This window comes from Theobroma umbraticum, unplaced genomic scaffold (assembly GCF_002168275.2).
Source record: "Theobroma umbraticum cultivar Fairchild unplaced genomic scaffold, ASM216827v3 scaffold_81.0, whole genome shotgun sequence".
Taxonomy (NCBI): Eukaryota; Viridiplantae; Streptophyta; class Magnoliopsida; order Malvales; family Malvaceae; genus Theobroma; species Theobroma umbraticum.
The window spans coordinates 3,752,500-3,762,157 of NW_018397268.1; the positions used below are offsets into that span (position 1 = coordinate 3,752,500).

General features: G+C 33.5%; 1 protein-coding gene across 1 annotated transcript; it reads left to right on the top strand.

The window, feature by feature from the left end:
* Positions 1–984: 984 nt before the first annotated feature.
* On the top strand, positions 985–5,678 carry LOC110425265 (serine carboxypeptidase-like). Its single transcript, XM_021440131.1, has 9 exons — positions 985–1,444; positions 2,782–2,950; positions 3,140–3,259; positions 3,416–3,559; positions 3,675–3,825; positions 4,050–4,138; positions 4,683–4,941; positions 5,049–5,182; positions 5,277–5,678. The coding sequence occupies exons 1-9, from the start codon at positions 1,110–1,112 to the stop codon at positions 5,400–5,402; spliced, it is 1,527 nt and encodes a 508-aa protein (XP_021295806.1). The 5' UTR covers positions 985–1,109; the 3' UTR covers positions 5,403–5,678.
* Positions 5,679–9,658: the final 3,980 nt, after the last annotated feature.

Consider the following 9,658-nt stretch of genomic DNA (forward strand, 5'->3'; position numbering starts at 1 on the left):
ATTGATTTACATATTCAATATTCAAAGGGGGGAAAACAAAACAAAGTAATTCAAAGGGAAAGAAAACAAAGGGAATAAAGAGAACTGGAAAAGGGGTTTATCAAAGAAAAGACATGTAAGAGAATGAAAATCATGAGGCGTGCACTCTTGCTTTAACGGTCGGTGGGCCTCTTTACACGTAATCTCCCTCCTCATGTCCTTTTCCTTTACCCCGGCAATCCAAAGCAACAAATAACAACACCACCGCACACCACATCATCACTTTCATCTAAAATTTTAACTTTATTTAAAATTGTTTAATTTTATTTTTTTAAGTTTGAATTTGATTTAATAAATTCATTTTACTGATTCAAGAGAGAGAACAAAAATTTAGTTTTTAATATATATAAAATCCCATTGAGTTTTTTTTGTTAAACAATCCCCTATTGAGTTTAGGTTATATAATTGAGACAATCCCCTCTAATTTAACTTGGTTATATTTTATTATTATCAAATTTGAGTTCAAGCTTAAAATAATTGTCAACTGAAAAATTGGATTGAATCCAAATGAGTTTGATTTTTTTGATTTAGTTATAACATTTTTTAAAATGTTAGATCTTACAAGTTTATTTATTTTTATCAATTAAAAATTTTTTATTAAACTTAAATTAATAATATATCCAACATCATTAATGAATGAATGAATAGTATCTGATTATTTTATTTACTGATTAGTATATTATCTCTCTATTTAAAGAAAGTTCAAATCTCTCCTTCAATTATTAAAAAAAAATCACCATTAATAAATAATCAAAAAATTTAAATAAATTAATGCACAATCACAGTAACTAACCTAATCACGAATGATGATTTAACTTAATTAATAATTATTAAATTCATAATTAGTAGTTTCCAAGTTTATGACAATTTTTTAAATCAAAAAATAGAGGAATTTCTATATTTAAACTAGCAAAAAAACAAAGGAAAAAAAAGTCTCACCTACACAGAGAAATAACAACTGACAACTACCATTCCCCACTAAATCAGACTGTCAGTTTCTTCCTCGCTCTCCATAAATATTCATTTCTCTAACGATTTCCTTTCCTTACTCTCAAAGAGAAAAAGAAAAGATGGCAAATCCGAAAATCTTATACCTGTTTTCTGTTTCCCTTCTCTTCCTCATTTCTATCTCCTCCGCGGCCGTTTCCTCCTTCTTAGACGACCGGCGACTCGGAGGATCGAGTTTCCCGTCGATACATGCCAAGAAGTTGATAAGGGAGTTGAATTTGTTTCCTAAAGAGGAAGTCAACGTCGTTGATGGAGGCCAGGTTTCCTTACCGGAGGATTCGAGGCTGGTGGAGAAGCGGTTCAAGTTCCCGAATTTGGCGGTGCCTGGTGGGGTTTCCGTTGAGGATTTGGGTCACCATGCTGGTTATTACAAGCTGGCTAATTCTCATGATGCCAGGTAAATCGAAAATTTGGATTTTTTTTTCTGAAATTGGGGGTATTAGGTGGGTCTTTTTTTTCTTTTTTCTTTTTTTTTTTGGAGTGAAGGTGTTTAATATTAAAAGCCCTTGAATGGTAATTATTTTTGTTTCTTAATTGGCGAATGAGATAATTACATGACTTTTTTACCTTTTTTTTTGTATCTTTCTGGGGTTTTAATACTTAAAACCTCATGAATTGGAAAATGAGTTGATTATTCTGTGGGTTTTTTAGCTGGTGATATTTTGGATTTTTGGATTAGGAATTGCGTTTTTCTAATCCTTTTTTGGGAGGGTGGATTTGTTTTTTTTTTTTCTTGGGTTTGGGGTGGTTAATCTTGAAACTTAAGAATTTTGGGATGATGTTTTGGATTTAATTTAATTTAAGTTGTAAATCGAAGAATTTTATTACATATTGTTTAGGTAAGATTTTCGAAGTTTAACTTTGGAATTGTTTTTTCTTTTTGTTGTTTGGTTTTTTCGGAGGGGAGGTTGGTGTGGGGTTTAATCTTAATTACTAAAAGGCCCATGAAATTGGATAATGAGGTTCTTATTATGTTTTTTAGGCAAAATTCTTGTGATTCATGGTTAAAGATCAAAATTATTGCAGTTTTTTAAAATTGTTAATGCATCAATGTGTCTTTGTTTTTTTCCCTACGGTATTTGGTGATTATTTGCGGCTTTAAGGGTTTAACCTCAAAACCTCTGAAATATATTTGGTTTCTGGGTGAAATTCTCCGGGTAAATTCTCTTGAAGCTTGGTAAAACCAAAACCCCCTAACTTTTTTAATAATTTTTTAAAAATGGTATCTTTCTACATATAATAGGTTTATGTGGAACTAGAGTCAAACAGAAATGTCTGTGCTGTTTAATGTTTTAGTTAGTGTATTTGGTTATCTTAGTTTGATGGAGTTTCATGGTTGCTGTAGGTGGTTGCTTTTTTACATTATCTCACAGTGTTTATTAATTTAAGCATCTTATTGTATTAATTTAAGCATCTTATTGTCAATACGACGCCATGTTTTCCAGATCGTTGCAACTTTCTTGTGATGCTGCTAGATTAATTAAAGCTTAAAATTGTACAAGCATTCTTCTTTTAATGTACTATTATCAGCTTTTACAGTTGATGTCTTTTTTATTTCCATGTTTTCAATCATTTTTCTGAAACCAAGAAAATTCTCAATGAACTACCTTTATGGTGGGTTAATCAAAATGTGTAAACTTCTTGCTTGCTAGATCCCTCCCTTCCTTTTCACCCTTTAAATGCTACTTTATTTTCTTTGTCAATTTGGTTTGACGTTTAGCTGATCTTTTGCAGAATGTTCTATTTCTTCTTTGAATCACGAAATAGCAAAAAGGACCCTGTTGTAATCTGGTTGACTGGAGGGCCCGGGTGTAGTAGTGAATTGGCTTTGTTTTATGAAAATGGTCCATTCACTATTGCTGATAACATGTCTCTTATTTGGAATCAGTATGGTTGGGACATGGTACTTTCTTCTTAATATTCTTCCTTCTTTGGGATTTGATATTTGCCCCTAATAATTATCACCGCAAACAGTGATTAATTTCTTATCTTTCTGATATACTATGTGATATTAAATAGTTTTGACTTTGAGATGCTTCAATGGTTGATGGGCTCTTTTTCTTCTTTCCCCTTTTTCGGTTTTATGTTGTAGGCATCAAACCTTCTGTATGTGGACCAACCCATTGGTACTGGCTTTAGTTATAGTTCTGATAGAAGGGACATTCGTCATAATGAAGCTGAAGTTAGCAACGACCTATATGACTTCTTACAGGTTAGTTTGTTTATTTTTGCAAGGAGTTTGGCATAATTGTTTACTCCACCGAATTACTTATTGTCAAAACTATGAAAGGTGAATGAACATCACTCAATATTTTGAGGAAAAATGAATAACTTTGTTGTTTTGATTGGGCTGTTTTTATTATGTTAGGCATTCTTTGCTGAACACCCTGAGTTTGAAAAGAATGACTTTTATATAACTGGAGAATCATATGCTGGGCACTACATTCCAGCTTTTGCCGCCCGAGTCCACCAAGGAAACAAAGCTAAAGATGGAATTCATATAAACCTAAAGGTATGTTACCAATTTATGATGTCAAGCTTCTACATGTTATTTTAGTTATTTCTGAAAGTTACAACTTGTTTGGAATCAATTCTTTTGCTAACTTCAACTACAATGTGGTTAACAGGGATTTGCTATTGGTAATGGCCTGACTGACCCTGCAATCCAGTATAAAGCTTACACAGATTATGCTTTGGACATGGGGTTAATTAAGAACTCTGACTACAATCGTATCAACAAGCTGGTTCCAGTTTGTGAAATGGCAATAAAGCTTTGTGGTAATGTTGCATCTGAGATGGTTCCCTCTTTTCATATGATCATTCCCTACAGTTTTACCCCTTTGTTTTAAACTTCAAAGCCGGGATGTATTAATTGATGCTTATTTGTTTCTTTTTGCATTTTTGTGCTATAACTTATAAGATATATATCACAGATTGAATTGGTGCCACTTATCTTCTCAACACTTTTTCTTCTTTTGGAAATAAAAAAAAAAAAAATTCAGGCACTGATGGCACAATCTCTTGCATGGCTTCATATTTTGTCTGCAATGCCATATTCTCTGGCATCATGGCACTTGCTGGCGATACAAATGTAAGAGATGTGATTTTGTTTTTATTTTATTTGGTGTTCAAGGAGAGCCATGGCTTGTCATATTTTCTACTTTTTTCTTTATTCAGTTATTTGATTTGCGTAGGTCGTGGCACATTAAAATTACCCTTTAATGCTTAAAAACACATTTGATGGATTATCTGCAGGAATGGGTTGTTCTCATTCTTGTTCTGGTTGTAATATCCTGTAAACTATAATGTGCATCTTTTCATGGCATAATCAAACTATCTTTTTGTATGGAAAATCTGAAGAAATTTTTTTGCTCAAGCAATGTAATTTGCCTGATGAGAAAACGTAGTAAGGCCTGCAATTGATCTTCATGTCATATACTCTTTCTTTTTCTTTTTTTTTTTTTCAGAATTCTTTCTTTATGAGCAAAGGATTCCTAGATTTTTTTGCTATTGTTGAACCACTTACCTATAACTACTTCTTCGCTGTGAATAAGCTGTGGATGAAAGTAATCTGTGTCCTGACCCCTTATGATTATTTGAATAAAATTTGACATGCACCATTGTGTTGTCTGCAGTACTACGACATTAGAAAGAAATGTGAAGGGAGCCTTTGCTATGACTTCTCAAACATGGAGACATTTCTGAACCAGGAATCTGTTAGGGATGCCCTTGGAGTTGGGAGTATTGACTTTGTGTCCTGCAGTCCTACAGTGTATCAGGCCATGCTGGTTGACTGGATGAGGAATCTTGAAGTTGGCATTCCTGCTCTCCTTGAGGATGGTATCAAGCTTCTTGTATATGCTGGCGAATATGATCTCATCTGCAACTGGCTTGGTAAGTATTTCATGAATTAGTGATAAAAATATTTTATACCAGATACATCTAGTTATTTACTTCGCCAATTTGTATGTGAATGTGGTCATGTAATTTTTCTTCAACAGGCAATTCGAGATGGGTCCATGCAATGGAATGGTCTGGTCAGAAGGAGTTTGTAGCATCTCCTGAGGTTCCTTTTGTCGTTGATGGCTCAGAAGCAGGAGTCTTGAAAACTCATGGACCTCTTGGTTTCCTAAAGGTCTTCTCTTTACCCAACCCTGCCTTTGTCTTTAATCTATTGATAGCAAATAATTTGCAGCTGATGTTGACATAACTGTGTAATGATCTTACAGGTTCACGATGCGGGTCACATGGTTCCTATGGACCAGCCAAAGGCAGCATTGGAGATGCTAAAGCGGTGGACTAAGGGTACATTATCTGAAGCTGCCGATTCAGAGAAATTGGTTGCTGAGATATGATTTCTATCATTTCACTGCTTGCATTCAATTTGGTTGGCCTTAGGATGGGAATAACCGTCTCGTAAAGCTCTGGGGTTTCTATGTATGCCTGTAAATATTTGCATGTGAATGCTGGTACAATGGTATCTTGGTTTTTTTGAAGATCACCTACTGAACTTAAATGAATCGAGGAGTTATAAAAATCTTCAAGCTGGTTTCTTATTTACTATATATAGTTATAGATATACATTGTTTAATGAAATTTTATTTGTCCAATTAATGAAGGAGATTAAAGTATATTTTGCACTGTTTCTCAGAATCAAACTATACAAGCAAAAACCAAAGCTTGTTCAGTTAGAAAAAAAAAACAGAAGAAAAACCAAACCTCAAAAGTTCAGAGTTTCTTTGTCTTGGAGGGAAAGAAACAAGCAGGAAGTTTGTTCAATTTTCTGGTTCTTTTGACGTATGTTCATGTGAGACAGTATAATCATGATTCATTTCTATATCAAAGTTGTTTGCATCCACATTAATCAAGATTCTAGGTACAAAGTTGAAGTAGGGCTACCATTCAAGACGATAACATTATGAGAAGGACTTTTATACAATAAGAGGTTCACTGTCAACAAAAGAAAAAATTCTTAGTTTATTAAACCAACATTGTAGAGACTTGCTCGGATCATATAACATATAAATATGTGGAAAACCAGCCGCCGCAAATTTTGATCCAAGAAAGTTCTGAACTCATTCCAAACTCTGCAACTTTATCTTGCATCAAAGAGTTACGAACTTTCTGGCAATATAATTGAGCTAAAATGTCTTTCATATCCAATTCCAAGCAAGTATTTTCCTTCTCGTAAAACTGCAAAATATTATAAGATATTAAATTTTTTATTTTCTTAATGATACCAACATTTGGATGCATACCAGATTCAAACAGAACAGGATAATAGTGTGATTTTAGAAGAAATATGTTAGAAAAACCCGCGAAATTCTGGAACCAGTCTTAACTATAATAATAATAAAAAAGTATTAACTACAATCTAGTTGGCCTTAGAATGGGAATAAGTGTAGTATAAACCTCTGGGGTTTCTGCATCACACCAAAAAGAAAAAACAGAGTATTTATGTATGCGTGAAATATATGCATGTGGATGCAATAGAATCCTAGCACAATTATATCATAAAAACAAAAATAAAATACTTAAATTTTTTAAGTTTTGATCAAAATTTTACACGATGTTTTTAATTTTCAAAATAGACAATGAGACGTAAAAGTGTAAACCCTATTAATAAAAAATATAAAAAAATTAAAATATTCTTTTTTTTTCTCTTAAATAATGTAGCGGGCTGGTGGTGCTGCCATTCACTAGCCCACCACGTCACAGCAAGTGCTTCCCTCCCCTAACCTGCTGGAAAATTCTTTTTGAAAAAAATATAATTTATATAATAATAATTTCTAAATTTAAAAAAAAATAAAATTATTCTTTCAATATTATCACATTATCAAATTAACGAAAACTTTAACAATTGATTAATGGCTGGACTTATATATTTAGTAGAATATATTTTTTTAGACGGATTGTAAGTTTCAAAAATTAATAAATCAGTATAAAATTATAATTAAAACTTAACAAAATTTAAGTATTTTACCCTAAAAAAATTCTTGACATTCCCGCAGTTGCTTATCCAAATCATATTTGTCTCTCTCCCTTAACTTCTGTTGCTTATCAATTTCTGCTGTGAGATGGTCTACTTGACTCTGATGCTTCCGAGATAAACTTTCATAACCAAACTCTTCTTTAAGCTTTACCATATTTACAATTTTCATTGCCTGCAAAAAACAAGTTATTAGGCTGCCTCATCAATTCAGCATTAAAAAGATAATATATAAAACAAGTGCAGTCTTTTCATCAACATTTATGGTGCAGGCATTTAGCTATAAAGCAGAACAGATAACTAAGATACATGAATACAGACACATGTATGCATGCTAACATGGATGCACATATGTACATGCATACATATTAAATAGCAATGTTGGCCATTTCTAGATGGAGAATCCCACCTCAGATTTCATACACCCTAGCTTTCCATTTTGCTAAGGTTTAGTCACTCAGCATAAGCTTTGGTTGGCTCCAAAAAAGTAGGGAACTGATACCTACCCAACTAAGTAGGAGAAAAGCTCAATTGGTTTTGCTTGTAGAATATTTCCACACTTAATTAGCTAATATAGGGGATTTTTCTCACTCAAATCCTGCCATTGTTAATGAACATTCTTCGTAGTCAGCTCACAGGAGCTGGTAAAAGCCTTGGAAGCCATATCCTTTTACAATTCAGTTAATGCAGGACAATGACATATCTACTTGTGATTAAGACATAGTGCAACAACTTCCTCCCACTACGGCAAGCTTATACCAGTTCTGTTGTATAAATCAATGCAGCGCTGCATCTAATTTCAATTTAATGGAAGAAAACAATATCCAGCAAAGCAAGCCTGCTCCATTTGCAGGCTGAGTGGAAATCCGCAAAACCAGGAAAATTCTAAGACTGAAAGATTCAGAATTTATATATGTTACATATATCAAAGTATAAGGAAGATGAAAATGTTGATCTTAGAGCTTATCTCTTTTGCTAGCCTTAGGCTTGGGCTATTGAGAGATTTATCTTGTAAATTTTTCTTCTTGGGCTTCGTTGTCCTGTCTCCCCTGCATGTTTTTTGTTACAAACAGGGAAGAGGTTTTTTGGGAATTTTCTGGGTAGGAGTTGTTGTTGAATCTTTTCTGGATATGGTGCTTTTAGGGAAGACAGATTGATTGCCTTGCGACAAAGGATTTTAGGGAAGGTAAATTACCTTCGAATTCTGTTGCTTGCATGTCTGTTGTTTTGGGATGTTAATTTTTAAGGGGGAAAATTTTTTCCTCCTTTTTAAATACTTACTGAAAGCCTTTCCAAAAAAAAAAGGAACATGAAAATGCCATGGCAAAATAACAAAACAAAGAGAAAGGGAGAGAGGTTTGTCAAGAATTAAACAGAGAACATTGCATGCATTTGACAAGAGAATTCCTCAACTTTTATATTGCAGTATTTTTCAAAGAAACTCACCCTCTGCCAAAACATTATAGTGCTAGTGGTCTCTGCATGATGTCGTGAAGATGGCCCAATTGCTCTTATAAGTGAAGTCCTTGCAGAGCCTATTCATTTACAGATGAATCTCATAACAATATTAGAAGATAAAACCAACAAGCATATTCGGATAAAATGACTAATAATGCATACAGAATGCGCTGACTTAACCTAAACGTAATCCTTTTGCTGTGCACATTGGAAGAAGTAAATTAGAATCTAGGGGAACATATCAAGGTATAAACTTACTATTTATATAACTAATATTGTAACCATTAAAATACTACCGAAAACCACAGAAACAGAGATATTAGCGTGATAGATGATAGACATAATTTATAGTGTCCTAGTCCAAAAACTTCAAGTTTTGACATGAGTAGTATGAGGAACAAAAAGACGGACCATAAGTAAAGAGTTCCACACTAATTAACCTCCAAAAGAATCACGAAGCAATCTAGTAAGTTTAGAATCCCTCGTAGTTATATGTGTACTGTTCTCAGCCAATGCATTTATGCATTATCCGATTGAAGTGAGAGAGAAATTGATAAACCTAGCCTCTTCAAGCAAGAGGCCTTCACTGCCTGCAACATGAGTAAATAGTTATGCAAGTTTTTGAAGGATGATTTTCATTAAATAATGCTCCTACTTTCAGTTGTTTAACAGAAAACAGAAATTTTTGAGACCAGTAGTCTAGTAAGAAAACACACACACAGATAGAGTACAAAACTCTGTACTAAAAAAACACAGAAAAAGTTAATGCCGAGATGGGTTTGAAGCATGCATTTAATCAACTAATTATAAATATCAACCATAAAGAACATACCAGATTTGTCTATCTTTGAGACCCTGCAAGATCCACAATCAGCAACTTGCTTTCTCTAACCATAGGCAAATTGCTTTTTGTCTGCAATACCATATTCAGTTGCATGGCACTTGCTGGCGATACAAATATAAGAGATGTGAATTTGTTTTTATTTTACTTGGTGTCTTGTTCCTGGAGAGCCAAGGCTTGTCATATGTTCTACTTTTCTTTATTCAGTTATTTGGTTTGCTCAGGTCGTGACACATTAAAATTGTCTTTTAATGCTTAAAAACACATTTGATGGATTATCTGCATGAATGGGTTGTTCTCATTCTTGTTCTGGTTGTAATATC